The sequence below is a fragment of the Pinus tabuliformis genome, chromosome 1_2 (assembly GCF_031772625.1).
Source record: "Pinus tabuliformis cultivar Carrire ecotype Pingquan chromosome 1_2, CPIR1, whole genome shotgun sequence".
Lineage (NCBI taxonomy): Eukaryota > Viridiplantae > Streptophyta > Pinopsida > Pinales > Pinaceae > Pinus > Pinus tabuliformis.
The window spans coordinates 180,121,000-180,145,646 of NC_142298.1; the positions used below are offsets into that span (position 1 = coordinate 180,121,000).

The window sequence follows — 24,647 nt, forward strand, 5'->3', positions numbered from 1 at the left end:
TTGTTGAACAGTATGGTCCACATGAGCATACGCGTTCTGGGGGCCGCTTTGAGTTTCCATAGTGCTTTCCACCAAAGCTGGACATTTTCAGGCTGAGCAAGTTGCATGAGCTTTAAGTAACCTTCCTTGGGGGTATATGTTCCATTTTTAGCGAGTGCCCATACAATCTCATCTTCTCCTTCCGTTATCTTGATGTGTGCTTGAGTGAGGGCTTCAGTGAAAATCTCCCAATCATGCCGCCACTGTCCCGGAATGTGGAGGTCATGTGCTGACTTCCAGGCCTGCTGGAAAGGTGTGGTGCTTGCATGGTCTGCTATGTGGGCTATGTGGGAGACACCCAGCTCCTGAAGATAGGCGATTAGTGGTGCTGGAAGACGATGGGCGTTGCCACACCCGATCCAAGGATCCGTTCCTATGCGTACAGCATGTCCCTGATGTATCCTCCATGTTAAACCTTCCCGGATGAGTGGGAGGGAAGTGAGGACAAATTTCCATATATTGGAGTGCCTTCCGCTCCCTCTGTGTTCCCTGCGGATCCAGCCGAATATGTTTTCCGGGGCAATGTATTTTTCATATACCACTTTTGTCCAGAGGCTATGTGTGGTAATGAGCTGCCATCCTAACTTTGCTGCCAATGCTTTAGCAAAAACATCCAATCTTTTTATACCCCATCCTCCCCATTTCTTTGGTCTTGCTATAGTATCCCATTTTACCCATGCAAAGAGGCTTCCCTGTTTGTTCCCTTTCCATAAGAATCTGCAACAGATCTTTTGTAGTCTGTCTAGGATTCCTCTTGGAATCCAGGCCAATGACATCCAGTATACAGGGGTTGCTTCCAGAACTGCTTTTATGAGGGTAAGTCTTCCAGCCCTGGTGAGGTATCTGTTGTACCATATATTTAATCTCTTTTCCACCTTTGCAATAATCCATATCCAGTCAGCAATTTTGTATCCCCCATGTTTTATTCGGAATCCTAGATATTTCAACCCTTCCTCCATCTGGTGTGGTGGGAAGGGGAACCGGTGCCGAATGTAAAAGACTTCATGTTGCGAGCAACCTATCTCTGTGAGGGAGGATTTATGAATATTTATGATCATACCTGTAGCCTTCTGAAAGAGGTCGAATACATACTGCAAGGACGAGGAGTCGGCCAAGCTGCCATTTAAGAAAATGAGCACATCATCTACAAACAGTAGGTGAGTGAGAGAGCAATTTTCCGTGATTTTTATACCAGTAATCCTGCCTCTCCTGTGTTCTGTCCCTATCAATCGGCTTAGTCCTTCCATAATGAGCAGGAAAAGTAAAGGAGATAGGGGGCACCCCTGCCTGAGACCTCTTTCTGCTGTAAAGAAAGGAGTGGGGGATCCATTAAGGAGGATGCTATACGGCACATCAGTTATACAACTCATTATCCTTTTGATGAACAAGTAGGGGAAGCCCAGATGTGTAAGAAGCATTCGAATGTAGAGCAGGCTTGCCCTGTCGAAAGCTTTGGAGAGGTCCACCTTTAAGATCATGCCCTTCAGACTCCTGCTGTGCATCGAATGAAGGAGCTCTTGTGCAGTGCCAATAGCTTCGTGGATCTGGCGGTGCTGAAGGAAAGCGAACTGTTCAGGGGAAATATGTGCCGAGAGGATGGGCTTAAGCCTGTTTGCAAGGATTTTGGCCATGATCTTATATAGGCAGTTACAGAGCGAGATGGGCCTGAAGTCATTGAAAGAGGCTGGCTTGTCGGATTTGGGGATGAGGGCTATGAAAGTGGCTTTGATGGCCGAGGGGATCTTTCCTGAGCGGCTGCAGTGGTTAATAACCTTGAGGAGGTCCTGGCCCAGAAGATCAAAGAAAGCAAGGTAGAATTCGATGGTCCATCTGTCAGGTCCCGGGCTTTTGTCTTTTTGGAAACCTCGAATAGTGGCTTCAAGCTCCCCTAATGAAACCTCCTTGATGAGTTCTTCAGCATCCTCGTCATCCACAAACCTGGGGAAGAGCTCGGCAACTCGCATGATCTCTAGCAGATTGGCTTCCCTCGGGGCCATATATATGTTCCTGAAGTGTGAGGTGGCTAATGAGGCTAGTTCTCTAGATTTGTGAACTTGTTGTCCCCGGTCATTTTGCAACTCCTAGATAGTGTTGATTGATTTCCAACCATTAGCAAAGCGGTGGAAAAATTTTGTGTTATCATCCCCTTCCCTAATCCAGATTGCTCTGCTTCTTAATCTCCAGCTTGCCTCTCTGTCTCTGAGGATTTGGGTTCTCTGATTGATCAGGGTTCCATACTTGGCTTTCTGTTCCAGGGAGTTGAAAGTTCCATCCGACTGCGAATCAAGATCTGCAATTGCTTGCTCTGCTTGGGAGATTATTAAGTCATCCTGTTCCCTCTTTTTGTGAGCCCAATCTCTGGATAGCCCCTTTATTTCAGTGAGGTTTTTTATAAAGCAATTGGCTGGATCCTCCTCCTCAGGGATTGGGTGAGATTTCCAGAAGTCGGATATTAGCTTGATATAGGAGGGGTCCCGGAGCCAAGTGGAGTTGAACTTGAAGGGAGCTTTTTGCTTCTGTTGTTTTTCTCCAATCTCTAGAAAAATAGGTCTATGATCCGACATGCCTCCGCTGCCAACCCATTGCCTGGATCTTGGGTGACTGTTGTGAAAGGCCTCCTTGATAATAAAGCGATCCAGTCTCCTGGCCAAGCTTTGGTCGCCCGACCGGTTGTTCCTCCAGGTATGCTGAATCTTGGCCGAGGGGATGTCGATCCAGTGGTGGACCTCAAGCAGCTGCTCGAAGAAATCAGAGAGTGGGTCAATCTGTGCCATATGTCCCCAGGATTCTGAGAAACCCATAGAGAAATTTAGGTCTCCCCCTAGAATTATATTCCCATTTAGGAGGAGGTGGGAGCTGAGGAGCTTTCGCCAAAAAAGTTCCCTGCTGTGACATGGTCCATAAACATTTATGATTCTTAGCTCTTCCTCCAGCTCCTTGGAGTAAATATCCGCCCCCAAAAAACCCTCACCACCCCATATGTTCTTCAGGTTAATCGAACGGTTCTTGAACCCAATTGCAATGCCCCCAGAGTGGCCCGAGACATCAATAGCATGGAAAGACCAATCATGCATCCAAGAGCAGAGGATGGAAGTGGCCGATTCCGCTTTGCAAAGGGTTTCTTGTAAGAAGATAATGTCAACCATCTCGGAAAGGAGGAGTCGCTTCAGGGCCAGCTTTTTCTCGGGACTGGCCATCCCTCTGCAATTGAAGGACAAAAGCTTCATGGAAGGGGGGGGAGGGTGTCCTTTGCTCTAAGAACCCTTTCAATGGTGTGTTGTTTGCCCTGGATCACTTCGTCCCCAGCTTGTTCTTTTGCCTTGTGAATGTTAGAGGGTCGACCTCTACCCTGCTTGGGCGAGAGGATGGATGGGGCAGTGTCCAATCCTATGGCGTCCGGCTCTTTCTGCTTTGCAGTTGAGCGGGTGGAGTACCTCAGAGTGGAGTTTACCGAGGGAGAGGGCGATTGGAGGGGACGGGACTGGACGGAGGAGAGGGGGCAGGTGGTGAAGAAAGTCGATGGCTGTGGGAGAGGGCAGGTCACATAGAGATGGTGAGATTTCGAGGGGGGAAAGGGCGGGCGGGAGCCCATCACCAGGTCAAGAGCCGAAGGGGATGAGGGGCCGGGAATCAAGACCGGAGGGGGCAAGTGGGAGGATAGAGATAAACAAGAAGAAGCAAGATGCGATGCAGAGACAACTGGGGGAAGAGACATACCCGATGAAAAGACGACTCCCTTTGCTGCCCTTGAGCACGTCAGTGGAGGAGATGGAGGCCTGATCGGGATTTTGCCCTGCTTTTTTTTCAGAGGTGCAAGCGGCGCTTCCACTGTGTCTGAGGTCTTGATATGTTCCGCCCTTGGTGCTGTCGCGGCCGGAGGAGCTGGGGGTCCCGCTGAAGTGGGTTGGTCCTGCATTATGGATTCCTGCTGAGCCTTTTTGAGGAGGGGGCAATCCTTGTAGAGGTGACCCACTTGATGACATCTCCTACATCGATAAGGGATTCCTTCATAGTCTAGCTTCTGCTTCCTCGAGAATGATTTCCACTGTATAGTGATGTGTTCCTGCAGGCCTCCTCTCGTGTCTAGGTGGACTAGAATCCTGGCGTATGCCATCATCCCTGTCGCGATATAAGATTTGTCCGATTCCATGAAGGTGCCCAACGAGTTTCCAATTCTCCTGAAAATGTCCTCGGACCAGTACTGAAGTGGCAAGCCCGGGAGTCTTACCCATACAGGCCCTACCCCGATTTGTTCAGTTTCCGGGTCGAAGAGGGGCGTCCATCTTTTAAGAAGTACTGGTGCTTTTTCGAAGTGCCAGAAAGATGACAGTACCCAGCTCGTGTGGTCAGCCCTTGCGAACCTCAACGCGAACCAGCCTCGCACGAATGTTTGGACAGAGGGGATTTCCGCCAGGTATTGGCCCCAAATTTCTGTTGCCCAGGTCTTCAGTTTTTCCGCTGAGTAATTTCTGCCCCGGATGCGCCCCACAAGAACTCTGTCCGCTAAATCCATCGCGTCTCCCCACTGGATGTCTTCTTCTAGCCTCAGAATGATGTCCTCAGGTCTGGATTTAAAGCATCGCTGTTTCTTCGTCGGGCGGGAGGACATACGGCTAGGGTTTGCAGATGCCCTAGATCCAATAGGAGCATCGACCGGTGGGGGGGGGTAGCCTCCGGGAGGGGGGGAATGGGGTTGTAGCTTCCAGATGAGGCAGGGGGAGCAGTAGGGGGGAGGGGAGCTGTAGGAGGGGGGGCTTCAAGGGGAGCGTCAGGTAGCAGAGGAAAGGGTTGTGAACCCTGTAGATTTGAGGGGCCGACGTCGATAGGGGAGGATTGGAGGCACTCTGCTAGAAACCCTAGGGAGGCTGGAGAAGGAACAGAGAAAGGAGCCCAGGAGGAGGGTTCGGCAGGGGGGGCCGGATCCGTCGATTGTGTGAGATCCTCAAAACTGGCGGACAGACTTTCACTGTACAGACCTCCAGAAGCCGTGAACGTGGAGCGCCAGATGGATCCTTCTGCCAGCGAAGAGTCCGAGTAGTCCACCTCGTCAAGGTCCATCTCGCCAGCTGCTTAAAACAGAATGTAACCTCGGAACCAGGTAACCGTCGCCGACAGCAAGGAGTGCCGTTGAGCCGTTCAGGGGCGAGAAAAGAGGGGCAGCAGATAACCGTCCGGGGTGAAACAGGCGGGAGGAAAGCGACGGGCGACAGCCGATAGCTGTTTGGGCGCAGCGACAAAGACCTCGCAACGATCGGCGAAGAAGGGTAAACCAGAACAGGGTGAAAAAAGGGAAGGGTAAGTGGAGAGCCTGCGAAGGTATGGGGGAAAAACCAAAGGACAAAAATAAAAAAACCCCAGGCTCAAGTCTCGAAAGGGTACGGTGTCAGGGATGGCTGCAGGACCGATGCCGGCCTGCAGCCCCGATACGCCAAAACTCCGTTCAGGCCATGCTACAGGCGCCTGATCGTACCAGCTTCGTCCGCCATTATCAGTTCGTCATCGAGTCTTTTTCCTCTTACAGTCTATATCACTTTCTATTATTAAAAGGGTTGACTATTTAATATGATTTATACTATATTAGATAGACAAGTTTCAAGTGGCCATCGCACACCAAAAAATAATGACGCATACCTACCGAAACTTAACAACAAATTAGTTAGAGGATGTGATGTGATGTGAGGGAAGTTTGAATATTAGCAAATTTACAATGAAGTTTGTAAAAATATTTGTCTCGTGAGATTCAAATGTGGGATTTTTCCAGCATTTAAGGTTAGGAAAATTTTCCTGCAAAATTTAAAGTAGATGGGCATTTGGCATTTATTTACGAAATCGCTCCAACAAATTTAGAGCTAAATTCTTTTATAAAAGTGAATTCGTCAGCTTTAAACTTCAAATCTCCTAATTCCCGCCATAAAGGAAAATAATATCAAACAAACACTTAAAAGGATACAAGATTTATTTATTAAGAAGTCTAGCCAAAGCATATTCGACAAACTCATTGTGTCTAGCAGAATGCTCACAAGTCACTGAACACTAAATTTTAAGAAGATTATTCACTAAACGTAACTCAACTTTTCCGAATGAGAGAAGGCATGATATATGAGAAAGTATTCAACATTTGTCAGCTTCCCCTTTTTCATAGGGAAATGAGTGATTGAGAGTCCTTCACCCTAGATTGCATACAATTCTATATAGAATAAACTTTTATTAATATTAATTTGATCGAAAAGTAGTGGGGAATTTTCAAATTTATTTTACTGATTTGGTAGAATCGTAGTGAGCATATTAGGGAAATTTAGAATTTATTGGGCTGAATTTGGTGATAGGTCAGTTTTAACCTAAGTTTGTTCACTTGGTCCTCCCAATTTGCATTGTGATTTAAAGCAGAAAATATCACAATTGCACTCAGACACAGGAATGGCACAATAGGCCATTGGTTCACACTTCCATTTAACTGATTATGGGAAAAAATCATAGATACATATAAGTGTAAGTGTAATTCAATTGTATCTTTAGAATACTAACAACCAATAAGCTCACTAACCTCAAGTTTGCACGTTGGAATCATTGTGCATATGAAGTTGTTTACTCTTTTAAGTCCAACCAATCCCTCTTCATTGATTGCTTGTCTATTTCTGAATCAAATGCCAGCGATTACAGGACTTCCGAGGCTATTAGATAACATACACTAAACGCGTGATGCGTCCACCAGGCCTTCATGACTATTGGATACAAGCTCCAGAGACACATAAATATACTGTAACGTGCCCCTACCATATTTACCTTCTTTTACAAGCTCTCCCAGGTAGGCATGAGCTGAGTGTCACTATGATATGACCTAACCTCCAAGTTCCAGTTATGGAAGTTGGGTTGACTAACTGAAAAATTACATCCATCCCTCAGGGACTACAAACCACACAGGAGCCTGCAAACCACCCCAGGTGATCAATCCCTGAGTTGGAACTCTTTTTCTCTAACTTAACACCCCAACCGCACCCTTGACACAATGTTCTTGTGGTTACGAGGCTCCAACCACACACAAAAGTCTTCCTGCCAGCGGTTGTGACAAAAAATCCCATGTTATGTGCATGTAATCGTGAGACCTATGCCACTTTTTCAGCCAAGCCTCCAGAGCACTACCCATAATTTCCTGTAACATTCAAGAATCATGATTAAGATGATAACAATGCCAACAGTTCAAAACTTGAACAAGATATTGACCTAAGCATGCCTAGTACATGATAGAAATTTCTTCAAACATATGGTAAACATATAAACTACAGGTCATGAATGCATATATGATCATAAACTTGTGAAATTCATATGAGAATCACCAAGAAGGCTCAATACCCTCTCAAGCTAGCTGCAACAACAGTTGTTATCCCATGCATTCATCAACCATTCAATAAACTATAAAATCATGAACAAGATCCATAGCTAGAGCACATCATATAACCAACATATAACTAGATAGAAACCATGACAAATCAACCATAAAATATACATACTAAAAAGTAGATGTGCTCATTAATTACATTAAATTAATAACTCATATTAACCTATGCAAAATCCAACCAAGTCAGAGAATTCCACATACCACTCGACCATAGATTTAGTTGAACCAAATATTTTTTTCATCTAATCAATCCCATGCCATATTGCAAGCATGAATGTGGGATCCCATGGGATAAACCAAGACATAAACAAATAAGGACTCCAAAGGTTAAACCACCTCCACCCTCAAGCTACCACAATCTCAAATAAACTAATATTGATATCACAAAACTAAACCAAGTTTGGATGCCTCAGAATTCCTTCGCTAAACATTGAAGAATTTTCCTATCTCCACCCATATGTAGAGTGATTCCCAGAGAAAACCTTCTCCACCCCCAAACCTTGGGGATTTTCCTCAGACCACCTCACCCAATTCCAAAACCTTCTGCCAATCGAAAGCTCAACCAAGAATGAATCCCATCACACCATGGGTACCTGGAAATGGAAAGGCAAGGCTGAAACCACTGTCAAACTAGGAAAAACCAATGCCAATGATAAAAAATGAACCAAATAAACAAATTCACATACCATGCATTCACATCACAATAATAAAATCACACATGAAACCCATTACCTATAAGATATTCCTGCTGAAGCTATTGATCCAACCTTCTCCTTTCTTTCCTTTACTTGTCCTTTTCCTTCCTTTGCTTGCTTGCTTGCATTTATCCAAATCCAAGTGAATTCTAAAGTTCTCCAAGAATGCTCTAAGTCTGCAAAAGTGTAAGAGATCCAAAATCTAAAATGACAAAAGTTGTGAATTGTTTCTCTGATGCCTTTTTATCATTGCTTTCCCTTTTTTCTTCATTTTCCCTCTAATTTCCTTTGCATGCATATTTGCATTTATTCACCTTCCTTTTCTCCTATTTTCCTTTATTTTCATAATTATATGTCAATTAATGCCTCTTTTCCTTTGCCAATTTCCATATCCATTATTTAACCACAAGTAAAGCCCACTATAGTGTTTTCCCAACAATTAGCTTGGAATATGTGTTCCATGACTTTGGCCTTTTTTCCATTTATTATCATTTATTATATGAAACTTTAACCTTGGTGATGTTTCAAACCCCTCCCCCTTGGGAGAACACTGTCCTCGGTGTTCTATGACACCTATGACCAACAAACCATTGAAAACAAAACATACTGCCTGTGGAGCTTTATAACATAGATCGATGCAATATTTACAATAACATCTTGTTGAAAAACAAAAAAAATTATTGGAGCTTTATAACATAGTTCACTGTGGTATTTAAAACCACACACACACACACACACACACACACAGATATATATATACACATATACCAAAAACTCATTTGCTTGAACCAACAAATAATGGGTACAAGGCACACATCTGATCAACCATCTCCCATGTAGCTTCATTGGGGCTAAAGTACTTCCAATGAACTTTAACTTGCTCAATTGATTGGTTCCAGAGCATGAGTTGTTTCCACTGCAATATGCATTGAGGCTCTGGTTGGAACTCTTCCTCTAGTTCCACCTGCAATACAAACCAATTAATCACATGATCAACATCTTGCGCATATCTCTTAAGCAATGAAACATGAAAACATCTTGAAATTTAATTGTTGGTGGCAGTGCAAGTCTGTGGGCCACTGGTCCAATCCTCTCAAGGATCTCAAAAGACCCCCAATACCGAGGTTCCAACTTGGGACATGATCTAATCCTCAGGGAGATCCTCTTGGGCTTGATGTACAAGTACACATGCTCCCCAACCTAAAACTTCTTGAATGCTCTGTGATGATCTGCATAACTCTTCTACCTATCTTGCGTTGCCTTCAAATTCCTTTTAATAACCTGCATCTCCTGCTCCATCTCAGCCAACATGTCTAGTCCAATAAACATCCTGCTCACTAGATCACTCCAACTAATAATAGTATTACAATTACACCCATAAAGAGTCTCAAATGTACTCATCTTCAAGGATTCCTAATACCCATTATTATATGCAAACTCCACTTGTGGAAGATAATCCTCCCACTTCCTCTGCTTATGCATGACATACATCCTCAACATTTCCTCAAGAATTTTGTTGACTCGCTCTATCTTTCCATCCATATGTGGATGATAGGCTGTATTAAAAGCTAACTCTGTCCCCAAGCCTACAAACAACTCCTTCTAAAACCTGGAAGTGAACTTGGTATATTTGTTTGATATAGTCTTCTTGCGAACACCATGCAATCTCACTATCTCTCTGATGAAGATCTAAGCTACCTCACTAGATGAATTTGTGTACTTCACTGCAATGAAGTGAGCTACATTTCTCAACTTGTCAACCACAACAATGATGGAATCATGTTTCTTCAATATCCTCAAAAAAACTGTAATGAAGTCCATGGAAATGACCTCCCATTTCCATTTTAGAATCGAAATACACTGTAATAGACCAGTTGGATGCTTACACTCTGCTTTCACCCACTAACAGTCCAAGCATTTAGCAACAAAATCAGCCACCTCTTTCTTCAAGTTTGGCCAATGATAAAACTTCTTAGCAGTTGTCAACGTCTTTTGATATCCCAAGTGACCTGAATATGGCTTGACATGAAACCCCATCAAGATAAGCTTCTCGAGCTCACTGCTATTTGACACATAAATCCTATTCCTGAATCTCACCAAGTCATATATCATGAGGTGATGCTCCTCATCCCTATCACCTTCACCCTACTACTGGAACCTATGCTTTAGCTGTTGGTACCTCTCACATGTTGCCCTATATTGCAAGATCTTCTCTTGCAATTCTGTCCCATAAGAGCTCACAACTGAAATGTGATTCACCTACACTCTCCTACTGAGAGCATCTACAACCTTGTCCTTCTTACCCTTGATGTAGCTAATCTCGAAATCAAACTCACTAATACTAGCCAACCATCTAGCTAGCCTGACATTCAGATTAGGTTGGTCAAACAAGTACCTTAGTCCAATATGATCATTCATCAACACAAACCTCCTGCCAAGAAGATAATGTCTCCACATATTCAATGCATGGATAATAGTTGCCAACTCAAGATCATGAGTCACATAGTTATGCTCATGCTCATTCAACTTCCTGGATTCATAACATACCACTTGTCCTTCCTGCATCAAGACTCCGCTGAGTCCTTTCTTACAAGCATGTATACATACTACAAACTCCTTATCAAGATATGTAATTTTCAAGTCTGGAGTATTTGTAAGTAAATGATTTAACTACTCAAAACTAGTGGCACACTCCTCAGCCCATTTAAACTTCTTCCCCTTTCTATGCAAAGATGTGATAGGATAGGTAATCTGTGGAAGTTCCTGATGAACCTCTTGCAATAACCTACTAGTCCCATAAATGATCTAACCTCATCCACATTCCTAGGAGTTGGCCACTCCATGATAGCTTTAATATTTTCCAGGTCCATTGCTATCCCTTCCTTGGAAAAAACATGTCCCAAATAATGAATTTGAGTCTAAAAGAAACTACACTTCTTGAGCTTGGCATACAACTGATTCTCTCTCAATAATCACAACACTGTTGCCAGGTGCTTTGCATGCTCCTCCTCATTCTTGGAGTATATCAATATATCATCAATAAATATTATCACAAATCTGTCCAGATAAGGACACAACACATTGTTCATCAAAGACATAAAAGTGGCTAGAGAATTAGTAAGACCAAAAGGAACCACCACAAACTCATAATACCCATACCTGGTATGCCAAATGCGGCCTTATAGATATCTTCTTCTTTGAGGCACACTTGATGATATCCTAATCTCAGATCAATCTTTGAAAACACTGTTGCTTCCTTTAACTGATCAAACAAGTTGCCAATCCTCAACAATGGATACTTGTCCTTGATTTTCATCTTGTTCAACTGCCTGTAGTCAATGCACAATCTGAGACTACCATCCTTCTTCCTTACAAACAACACTGGTGCACCCCAAGGTGACATGCTTGGCCTTATGTATCCCTTATCAAGCATTTATTTAAGCTACAACTTCAATTCCACCAACTTTGGAGTGCTCATCCTGTAAGGTGCCTTTGATGCTGATGTTGCTCTTGGTATCAACTCAATAGAGAAATCCACTTCCTTATGCGGCGGTAACTCTAAAAAATCTACAAGAAATACATCCTGAAACTGCTGCAAAACATGATACCTCTTCAGGACTTCATCATCCTCAACATCCTCCCTTTGTCACTAGAAACATGCATTGCAAACAATACATGCCCGTTCCTGCTACTACGCTTAGCTTGCGTATATGTAACCATTCTCACTGATGCAAGCTTCTTCTATCCCTGCAAAATTATCTTCTCTCCATCATCATCCAAGCACTACATGACCTTCTCATAATAGTCTACCTTGGTCCTATGAGTAAAAAACCAATCCATGCCCAAAATCATACTATATGATCCCAAAGGAAGCACATTTAGATGTGTTGATGTAGGCATACCATTTAGCTCAAAGACACAAGCTCTTACTCAATGATGAACTCTTTTCTTGGTCCCTGTAGCTAATTGCACCAACCAAGACTCTACATGCACTTCTTTATTCAAGGGACACTTATCCACCAGGTCAGGACTAACATAACTATAATTAGATTCAGGATCAATAAAATGGAAACAACTTGATTGAAAAACTTATCTTCCATCTCAATAATGAATGCCTAATGGTTTTCTTGGTTGTTATCAAGCATTGCATAGATCCAAGGAATGCTTTGACCAACATCCCCAACTGTGTTGTGCAAATAGCTCACAAAAAGATAGATCAACGACTTAAAAAGTATCCTTTTCGAGGGGGAAACCTCCTTTACATGACATAAATGAAAAAATCTTTTATGATACAAATGAAAAGACTTCCTTTGTATATATAGGAGTCAGAGGGGTCACAATATAATCATATTCTACATAACAATAATAATGTAAGTGCACAACAATAACAATAGTGGGTTTCTATGGGGCATAACAATAACAATATGGGGGCTACATGGGCACAACAATAACAATAAGGGGGATACATGGGCACAACAATAACAATAAGGGGTCTACACTAACAATAACAATAAGGGGGCTACACTAGTATTATAGGGACCTAACATGCCCCTCTCCTTAAAAAAAAGTGTTGTCCTCAATGCTTGAGTAGTTACGAATGCTTCTGTATAAAATTCTCATCCTCCCATGTGGAATATTCAGTGGGTAAGTTCTTCCACTTAATGTGATACTCTGAAATTGATCAATTCTGTAGCTGTCGGGTTCTTGTTTCCATGACTGCTTCAAGCTCAAATATGATTTTTCCTTCTTGTCAAGTTCTGGCAAAACTGTTTGAAATGGAAGCTTGTCACTTATAACCTTCTTTAAGCATGAAACATGGAAAACTGGGTGTACTTGGGAAGATACATGCAACTCCAATTTGTATGCCATAGTACCAATCTTTTGCAACACCTTGTAAGGACCATAGTACTTGGGTGATAATTTATTATCCTTCGTAGCTTGCTTGAGAGACATTTGTTTGCATGGTTGTATCCATAAAAATATCCAGTAACCTACATCAAAACTTCTTTCACTGCGATGCTAATTTTCCTGTTGTTTCATTCGATTCTGCGCCATAGTGAGGTTATCCTTTAAGAGTTCGAGAACTTGTTGTTGATGCTCAATGTGATCTTCCACTACTTGAACCTTAGAATTTTCTCTTAAAGATGCCGTGATGAATGGTGGATGATATCCATAAAGTGCCATAAATGGGGTCATTTTTGTTGTAGTATGGAAGGAAGTGTTATACCACCATTAAACTAGAGGTAACCACTTGACCCATTGTGTTTGTTTATCGGATACAAAGCAACAGAGATATCCTTCCAAACATTTGTTCACTATCTTAGTTTTTTCCATCAGATTGAGGATAATAAGATGAGCTATGAGATAATTGAGTACCAAGACAAGAAAATAATTGCATCCGAAAATTTCTAGTGCAAATGGGATCTCTGTGACTTACTATAATCTTTGAGTTTCCATGAAGCTTTTAAATTGTTTCCATAAATGCAGTAGCAACAGTACTGGCTTTAAAGAATAAGCTAATGCACAAAAGTGTGCATACTTGGTAAGTCTATCAACTACCGCCATGATGACACTCTTTCCTTCAGAATTGGGTAAACTTGTGATAAAATCCATTCAGACCTCCTCCCAACGGTGACTTGGAATGACTAAAGGTTGTAACAAATCCATGGTCTTAATTGCCTCAACTTTATTTTGTTGGAAAACCAAACATTTTTCCACAAAGTTATGAATACCAGATTCAAAGCCATCCCAAAAAAATTCCTTCTTGACCCTATGGTAAGTTTTTAAAAATCTCGAGTGCCCTCCTAAGGGAGAAGTGTGCAATTCCAAAAGAATATTTTGTTTGAGTTGGGAATTCTTACAAATATATAAGTGATCTTTGTACCATAATGAATAATTTTTCCAGCTAAATGTATCTGATGTATTGGGATCTTGCTGCAACTTTTGAATGAGCAACCACACATCTTCATCATTATTCCATTCATCCCTTGCTTCAGTTATCCACTCAGGTTGGATAATAGAAATGGCACAAAGCAATTCTTCCACATGCTCATACTTTATTGAGAGTGAAATTGGCTAAAGAAGGTGTGTCTCTTTGTATCTTCATAATGTGTTATCATTTCCTCCATAAAAATTGACCAAGTGACAAGTGGTTTACGAGAACAAAGCCATCTATACCATACAAAATGATTGGGTTCTAAATATAAAGATGCAATACATACCTTTTGTGAGGGTTGCACATCCTGTAGATCAAAATATTGTTCCATCTGTAGTATCCATGGTATTAGATCATTGCCATCAAACTTCCTCATATCTATCTTGGGGGTGGTTCTTAAACCCCACATTGGAGCCTTTAAAATCATAATTCATATTCCTTTTGTCCTCATCACGATTTTCATGGATTACCTTGTCACCACCGGGAACCCTTTCTTACAACAACTTTGTCAACCCTTCCAACTTGACATTCATCGCATCTATGTCTACTTTTTGTTTGTTTGTTTGTTTGTTTGTTTATGTTGTGGTTCATGGACACCCTGGTCAACGAGTGGCGCTATGTCCACGGAAAAATCTAGGCTGATCAACTCTGAAGAGAATCTAGCTCCACGACCTACTAGCAAGGCCTAATCCCAAGGGCTTCGGGGAGAATGGACCCTGTGACCTCCCGATGGCGAGGCACTGATTTTGACCAACTGAGCTAACCCTTGGGGTTCATCTATGTCTACTTTAAAAACATCCATGTTTCCTTTTATACCATCCATGTCCCCTTTTAATCCATCCATGCCATCTTTTCTTTGTCTTTGTGAGAGCGAAATTTGTTTCACTTGGTCCCGTAACTTTGATATATCATGTTGCAATTCTTCTTCTTCATATGTCATAGTAGAGTTTTCTGAGGGCTCAATGGGTATAAAATTATTTTGTTTGGGAGGTATTTTAGAACCAAATACTGATATCTATGCTTCAATATTCCCTTTGAATCACTTCAAACTGAATTTTCAAACAAATGTTATGAAAAAATAAAAAATACACACCTTTTTCTTGCTTTTTAAGAACTCGATCTTGAAATAATTGTAACTCTGTAATTTCGGATCTCTAAGGTCTGAAATTTGGTCCTGTGTTTACCCTTTGAATCTTCTTTCCAATTTCATAAGTAAGACCAATATTAAATTTTTCAATATAGAGTTATGCCAAATCTCCCACGATGACCTGATTATGGACTAGTTCAGTAGAGAGAATTTGTATGGGATGCTGCATATCACTGTTTAAACCTTTAGCCCTGAAATTACTACATGAAAAAACTACAGTCGGTGTAATTTCAACCACTTTTAACAGAATTCAAGTCCAATGCCTAAATAAAGTTTATGGTGATTTTCCCCAGGTCACCTATTTGAGACTGAATTCTGGGGCATGAAAAAACCCTAACTTCTTTAGATCATATCTCAGAAAATATAGCGAACTAAGATCTGAAATTACAGCACAAATTTCACTAAGATTTCAACTCCACGTGGTTGCAATTTCACATTATAAAGCTTTGAAGAATTTTTTTATAGAGGGATTCCAAGATGTCCTGTTTGAAGTAGCGAAACCCTAGAATCCAAAGCTCTGATACGAAATGTTATGCAACCAGCTCATAAAAAGATAGATCAACGACTTGAAAAGTATACTTGTCAAGGGGGAAACCTCATTTATATTACATAAATGAAAAATTATTTGATGATACAAATGACAAGACCTCATTTGTATATATATATATATATATATATATATATATATATATATATATATATATATATATATATATATATATATATATATATACATATACATATATATATATATACATATATATAGATATATATATATATATATATATATATATATATATATATATATATATATATATATATATATATATATATATACACATATATGAGTATAAGAGGTCACAATATAATCAGAGCCTACATAACAATAATAATGTAAGGGCACAACAAGAACAATAAGGGGGCTACACTAGTATTATGGGGACCTAAAAAACTGTCTGTGCCTCCTAAGCATTATAGATCTATGGCATGCCACCCTGGTATAACGGACAATCCTTCTTGTGATGGTGTTTGCCACAAATCCAACACTGCAACAGTTTTATGCAACTACCTTTATTTGTTTCTCTCTAGGCTGAGGTCCATGTCCCTTCTTAGCCACATTAAACGTCTTATAAGGAGCCACATTTTTTTCTTACCTGCATCCTGAGGTATTCTTCACTTCCGAGGCCATTTTCCTTTAGCCATCTCATTCCCCTTCGAATCACGCTTAGGCTTAGTCTTGCACTGCGACTGCTCATAACAATGCTTCATTTTCCTAATGACTTCCTCCAATGACCAAGGTTCATAATAATTAATCCAATCCTTGAATGCTAATGGAAGTCCACTAATGAAACTTTGGACCTTTGTCTTCTCATCCTTGAGATAAGGCACATACCTCAACAACTCCAAAAACTTGGTTGTGTATTCTTGATCTCTCATGGAACCCATATTCAACTCATAGAATTCCTTGGCCTTTCCATCATAGTATCTCTCAGACAAGTACTTATTTATGAATACATTTTAAACTCATGCCAACTTAACTCTTCTACCTTGATGCCTTTGGCATGCTTCACATCTTCCCACTAAATATCTGCTTTTCCCTTGATACTGAAGATCACTGTCTTGGATTTCATATTCTCTAAATAATCACACAATTCGAAGAACTTCTTCATCCCAAATAGCCATGCTTCTGCATATTATGATTTCTTCATTTCTCCGTCAAATGTAGGAGGCTTGAATTTCTTGAACTCCTCTAGAAAATATTGCTTCTCACTCCTCCTATAAGGATGATGGTGGTGATGACGATGATGTCTCTCTAAACCAGAACTAGAATAGAACCCATAAGCACTACCTCTCCTGTCAGGTGTATCCAATCATCTGCCACCTATGATTGTATCATTTATTTCCATATATATCCTGGTCGAGACCTTCTACCATATGCCCCATTAGTCCTTTCCTCCTGTCCATGACTAAGCCTTAACTATCCCTGTCTCTGCAAATCTAATAGGCTTTGAAGGATCACTGCATTAACCTCAACTTGATTTTCTTGAGATCTGGAAAGCCTTTCCTATGTCTCAATCAACATGTTATTATCTACCTTGCAACTTCTGATTCATGCCTTCAAGCTTATCAATGTGTCTGCTATATTTGGAGAATATTCATCTCCTCGTTGCTCAATTGATCTATAAGGAGAGTCTCGTGAACTGTAATCCACCACTCTGCTCATCATCTCCGATCTTATTCTTCCGGCAAGAATACCATGTTAGATAAACCAAATAGAAACATAATCAAAAGCATACCTTAGCGAAGTTCAACGGAGGCTATCACATCTACACAAATTAGTCTAGATAAGCACGACACATATACATACATTGTGACATCAACACATCAACATCATGCATGATGACACAAGACTATAATAACAACCACATGCATGATAAACATAACCATCATAATGCATGCATATTAGGCACATATACAATCGACATGCATGCATAACTATATACATTTACCTCGAGGTCTAGTGTTGCAACCTCGCTCTGATACCACCTTGTAATGTGCCCCTCCCAAATTTACCCACTTTTACAAGCTCTCTTAGGTAAACATGAGCTGAGTGTCACTATGATATGACCCAGTCTTCAAGTTCCAGTTATGGAAGTGAGGCAGACTAATCAACAACATACAACCATCCCTCAAGGACTATAGACCACACAAAAGCTTGCAAACCACCATAGGTGATCAATCCCTAAGTTGGAACTCTTTTTCTTTGATTTAATGCCCCAACTGCACCCTTGACACACTATGCATGTGGTTATGAGGCTCCAACCACACGCACAAGCCTTCCTGCCTGTAGTTGTGACCAAAAATCCCCTGTTCTGTGCATGCAGTCACAGGATCCATGCTACTTTTTCAGGCAAGCTTCCATACCACTGCCCAAAACTTCCTGTAACTTTCCAAAATCATGATTAAGATGAAAACAATGCTAACCATTCAAAAATTGAACAAAATCTTTACCTAAGTATGCCTAGTACATGATAGAAATTTTGTCAAACATATGGTAAACATATAAGCTACAGGTCATGAATGCATATCCGATCATAAACTTACGAACTTCATATGAGAATCACCAAGAAGGCTCAATGCTCTCTCAAGTTAGCTACAACAACCCTTGCTATCCCATGCATTCATCAACCATTCAATAAACTATCAAATCATAAACAAGAGCCATAGCAAGAGCACACCATATAATCATGCTTATAACCAACATATAACTAGAATAGAAACCAAGAAAAATCAACCATAAAATCCACATAATAACAAGTACATGTGCTCAGTAATTACATTAGAAGAATAACTCATATTAACTTATGCAAAATCGAACCAAGTTAGGGACTTCCATGTTCCACCCAACCATAAATTGGGATGAACCAAATTGTTTTTTCAGCTAATCACTCTTGTGCCACATTCCAAGCATGAATATGGAATCTCATGGGAGAAACGAAGACATAAAAAAACAGGGACTCTAGAGGTTAAACCACCTCCATCCTCAAGCTACTGTTATCTCACCTAAACCGATATTGAGATCACAAAAACTAAACCAAGCTTGGATGCCTCAGAAGGCCTTCGCCATACCTCGAGGAATTTTCCTGTCTCCACCCACCCATCGAGGTCTTCCTAGAGAAAACCATCTCCACTTCCAACCCTTGGGATTTTCCTGAGACCACCTCACCTGGTTCCAAAACCTTCCGACAATCCAAAGCTCAACAAAGAATGGATCCCATGACACCATGGCTATCTAGAAATGGAAAGGCAAGGCTGAAACCACTGTTAAACTAGGAAAAACCCATGCCAATGACAAAAAATGAACCTAATAAATAAATGTATGTACCATGCATTCACATCCTATCAAGGAAATCACACCTGCAACCTGTTACCTGTAAAATCTTCCTGCTAAAGTTACTGATCCAACCTTCTCCTTGCTTTCCTTTGCTTGTCCTTTTCCTTCCTTTGCTCTCTTGCTTGATTTGATCCAAATCCAAGTGAATGCTAAAGTGCTCCAAGAATGCTCTAAGCGTCCAAAAGTGTAAGAGAGAGAAAATCGAAATTGACAAAAGTTGTGAATTGTTTCTCTGATGCCTTTCTATCATTGATTTCCCTTTTTCCTTCATTTTCCTCTAATTTCCTTTGCATGCATATTAGTGTCTCTTCACCTTCCTTTTCTCCTATTTTCCTTTATTTTCATAATCAAATGCAAATAATGCCTCTTTTCATTTTCCAACACCTTTGCCAATATCCATAGCCATTATTGAACCACAAGTGATGCCCACTATAGTGTTTTCCCAACATTCAACTTGGAATATGTGTCCCATGACTTTGGTCTTATTTTTCTTTTATTACATGAAACTTTAACCTTGAGGCTATTACACATACCCACTCTCACACATGAGATTATGTTTTCACAGTGGTTGCACAACTTAAAGAGAGTGGAAGTGGAGTCCTTCTTGGACATATAATCCCTATTGCGAAGGAGATGGACTAGGGCAAGAATGTTGCTCGATGCCCCAATTCAAAACATTTATTACGATGTCATCACGCCTCAGGGTTTGGAGTCCTAACCTGGCAGCACTACGATGTCATCATTCTCAAAAAAAAAAAAAAAAACATATAGTTCAACATTAGAAATGGAAGAAAAATAATGAAAAATTTCATGTACAACCGAAACTAATTGCAATGTATCGATGCTATATGTCATTGTTATGACAGTTGCATAATAAAATCTTATGCCCATTTCAACTAATCTTTAACATTAAGTGTGAATAAATATTTGGGAAATTTTAAATAGAGATAATTGCTTCGCCCAATGTGTCACTATTTGTTGACGTGTTCAACAATCACTGCTTTTAGTTTACTTATCTGTGTAAAAAAAAATCACCCCCCCCCCCCCCCCCCACCAAATTTTATTTTAATGCTTAAGATTGTGAATTTACTATCTATTCTTTCATTACGTTTGGTTTGTAGGATCATATTTTTTATTTGTTTTTGTTTTGAATTTGATAGGTCACAAATCAATGGATAATTTACTTTTAATGCACTAAGTGGGCTATAAATTTTTGCTTCTCTTAGTTTCATATTTTCCCAATTTGGAGGCCACCCCCGTCTCTACTCACCAAGAAATTTAAAACAATATAATTTTTTTTTTCTTGTTTTGAGTTTGGGACACAAATTTATGGCCCTCCGAATTTTGGGCAGATGGCATGCCCTCTAGGTCCACATGGCAAATAAGTGCACTAGATGTGTTGACATGATAGATGATGTGTTCAATATTAAAAATTGTCATTATTTTATTATCATTTTTTTAAAATTTATTTTTATTTGTCAATATAAATTAACATAATCCAATATTTTTTCATATTTGTTAATAGAACTTGATTAATGGAAATTTTCTCATCTATTGATGGAAACTTTTGGATATCGGGATGTTGAGATATTGGGAGTTGGATTTGAATGAAACTTAATTAACAATATTTTTTCACGTTTTTTGACAATACCCAATTAATGAGATTTTTTTCCATCTATTAACAAATATTTTGAGATATCGGGATATCGAAATGTCAGGATATTAGGTTAACGAGATATAAGGATACCAAAATATCTGGTTTTGAGCATTTTAGTTTTTTATGATTCTCAATTTTCTTGAGGACCCGGGGGTTGAAGGCCTGATGGTCAACATAACCTTATGTTTTTTTTCCTGCGAAAAGAAACCTGTATTCTCATTTATAATTAAAGGAAAATACATTATGTATATACACATTGTCATGTGCATTTTGTGCATTCTGCTGGATCTAAACCAATCCAAAAATTCAGTACCATCCAAAAAAATATCCATAGTATGTGTAGGATGATATACAACTAGATAAGAGTATCAAAATAGAGGAACAAGAAAATAATTTCTTGTTTTACAGACAACAAAAAATCAGAAATAAATTCTGTCACAAAAGACATTACATACAAAATGGCTACCAAGTAGCATAATATAGATAATACAATAGCCTGAGAAGATTAAAAAAGGTCCATCCAAACGGGCCTTTGATTAAAATAGAACTATTTAGTGTCCCAGTACTCAGTGACCACTTGTAATCCTAGATCCAAGAGAACACCCACGTTAAAAATCCTGTCAGCAGTCCCATTCCTTTCCCTGTAAACATGGCAACATGAAAAGGATGTGAAAAATAACATAATACATTAAATGCCACCCACAATATCAACAAGTAATAAGTTCTTGCAACATTGGATCTTGTTAATGCAGTTAAAAAGAACAAGTGAGTCCCCAAAGCATTGTAAATGAGTTGCAACCTTTTCAACAAAAAAGTAAGTTAGAGCACGACAAGTAAGAAACTCTACCCAATTGTTTGTCCCCCTACCCATATGCATCATCAAATGAAAATAATTGTTCTCATTGAGATGAAGAACGAAACCCCCACCACAGGTGGGATCACCCTCGATGCCCCATCGAAATATACCCATGGTTTAGAAAGATCCAACAAATCAAGCACAATGCGTCTACCATGAGTGGAAACATGAAACTGTGAAAAATGAGAAAGAATTTCCAGACTCTCAGCCACATATTACTTAGGGAAGGACGAAGTATCCAAAAAAATTGTCTTATTTCGCACAATCCAGATACCCCAACACAAAATCAATGGAATTGCACGAAATGAATATATGGCCCTATCGCCCACCCAAGCTTGCCAAGAAACCGAGAAATATAAACCCAACCAACGGTATTATTGTCCCAGAACTGAGAAACAAGATTCCCACACCTTCATCGCAAAAAGGAACTGAAAAAATAAATGGTCGATCGATTCCCCAGAGGCCATACAAAGAGCACACCACCTCGGCCTGATGTTGTTGGCATTATGATACAGGTTTTGTCCTTGATGGCAACTCACTCAGATGACAGATCATAGTGTAGCAAGTCAAGAGAAAAGAATTAATGATCAGAGAGAGGTATACGCAGGTTCACTGAGGCAAAGTAGCGTATACCCACGGGTTAGCAGATCAAAAGGCATGTATTGCGTACACACGCACTTTCACAGAAGGAAAGGTGCGTACATGTTGGAAAACTAATTTTTGGTCTGTGGTATTTGGTCCATGGTGTTTTGGTATTGGTCCATGGTATTTGGTCTGAGGTATTGACCCCAGGTATTGGGTCCAAGGTATTGGTCCTATGTGGTTTTGGACCATGGTATTGAGAGAGGCCTAAACCTATATAAGGAGAAGAAGATCATTAGGCAAAAGTGCAAGAGTGCAAGGATTGAATATCTGATGAAGTGTGAGATCTAGTATGCTGGTTATGGGTTTGTGATGCTTTGCTTGATCTGAACCAAGGATGCACCTATGTGGTTGATGATGGACGATGGATTGGGATCATAAGGCTTGGAATGCAATATCATTATGTGGTTTGATCATGGATAGACTAGATCTGAATTATTGACGCATGTTTTATTGTATAAATGTTATGATCTAGGTATGACTGATGTTTGGAATAGCTGCAAAGTTATGAGTAAATATTTGCAAATCTGTACGTGGGTTGGCTTTGGTAAAAGCGCGTATACACACTGTTTTGGTTCATCATAGTAGCGTATACATTGTGAGATATGATATTTGAAGTTGCAGTTGGATCTGGTTGTTGTTGCAGAGTTCTGTGTTCTGCTCTGTGTTTTGGTGACTGTGTTTCAGTGATTCAGTGTTCGGTGATTCAGAAATGAATGATGCAAGTGTAGTTGATGGTTGTATTGCAGTGGTGATTGATTTTGTGCTTCAATGTTGTTGATGGGTCCAGTATGAAAATTGGATGAAACGTGGCCTTCATATTATGGTGTTGTGATGAATCAAGAAGGTTGTAGCCTTTAGTAGGTCGACGCCTACGTACTAGTAAACGGATCGGCTAGTACAAGAGCTAGGGGGTTGTAGCTCCCTTCCAGTAGTAGTTGAAGAATGAGACAAGGTTGTAGCCTTCTGCAAGTGGGTGCCTGCGTACTGGTATGAGTCTGTGCCAGTACAAGATTGTAAACATGTTTTTCTTTATCTTAAAGAAAACAAAAACAGGCGGTTTTTGTCTCGCATTGGGTTTCCACCTTATATCAAGGTGTTCATATGCGTTTCTTATGCGTGATGATCTGTTCTGTTTTACTGCACCTGTTTACTGGTTATATGGTTAATGAAGATCAACATATGATGGATTAACTGAATCATAAGTTTACTGAATATACGCTAGTTGCATTAAACAAAGTTGCGTGTACATGCGGGTTCCCTTAACTGAAGTAGCGTATATATATCTGAGTATGAAAATGAAAAAGTGTTTGATTTGCTAATACTGATTCACCCCCCTCTCAGTATTATTTCCAATAATTGGTATCGAAGCAGGTCCTTTGGTAGAAGCTTGATCGCTTGAAGGAGATCCGTAGAACAATGGGAAAGGAAGCGCGTCAGAAGAAGAAGACAGCTCAAAGGAACAATGACAACCTACCATTAGAGTCAAAATCACCTCAGGTTGAAGATGAACAAGCAAATGAAGCATCATATATAATCATAGATCAACAATATCTATTTAGCAAAAGGGAGAGTGCCCTCAAAGAAGAAGTTACCAGATTAAAAGCTCAGCTGGAGTATGCCTTCAGAGTATGTCAAATATTACAAGAGCAAAATAAAGAACAAGAAAATGAGATTCCCAAACTAAGGCAACAAGTGGAAGAAGGAAGAAAGTCTAAAGAAATCTTAAAGAAGCAATATCTGGAAAAGGAAGAACAATATCAGGTTGAGGTAAATATCTTGAAAGGTAAATTAGAAGAAAAAGATAAACTATTACAATTTCAAGACATTACTAAGATTTTGGATGATATTCTTAGTAGTCAAAGGTCACCTGCTATCAAAACTGGTCTTGGTTTTTATGAATCTGTTGAAGGTGAATCTAGCTCACAAGGTGAGACAAGGAACTCTAATGCAAAATCTGAAATGCTCAACAAGGAGATGAGAGGTCAAACCCATCAACAACCAAGGAAAGATAATCTTCAAAGAAAATCTTTTGCTCCTAAATATGGAAGTGATAGATGGTTATTTCCTCCGATGAATAATGTTGAATGTTATGTATGTCATAATTTTGGACATGTTGCAGCCAGATGTAGAAGTAGAATGGTTCAAGACCATCACACAGAAAGATCATCATGTTCCAGGTACTTTAAGGGATATTGTTTTTCTTGCAATATGTTTGGTCACAAAGCTGTTGATTGCTACAGAAGGAATATGAAACATGTAAGATGTTATGCATGTAACAAGCTTGGACATATAGCAAAGGAATGCAGGAGAAGATTTTGGGCACCTTACCAAAAGGAGAAAACATCATCACAGTTGAAGATATGGAAGAAAAAGGAAGTACAA

The 24,647-nt window shown here is 40.1% G+C and overlaps 1 protein-coding gene across 1 annotated transcript; it reads right to left on the bottom strand.

The window, feature by feature from the left end:
- Positions 1 to 2,120: 2,120 nt before the first annotated feature.
- Positions 2,121 to 3,236, bottom strand: LOC149205087 (uncharacterized). The gene has a single exon (XM_089397297.1). The coding sequence runs from the start codon at positions 3,234 to 3,236 to the stop codon at positions 2,121 to 2,123; it is 1,116 nt and encodes a 371-aa protein (XP_089253423.1).
- Positions 3,237 to 24,647: the final 21,411 nt, after the last annotated feature.

Coding starts and splice junctions, on each gene's coding strand:
- LOC149205087 (XM_089397297.1), bottom strand. CDS start 3,236: ATGGCCAGTCCCGAGAAAAAGCTGGCCCTGAAGCGACTCCTCCTTTCC.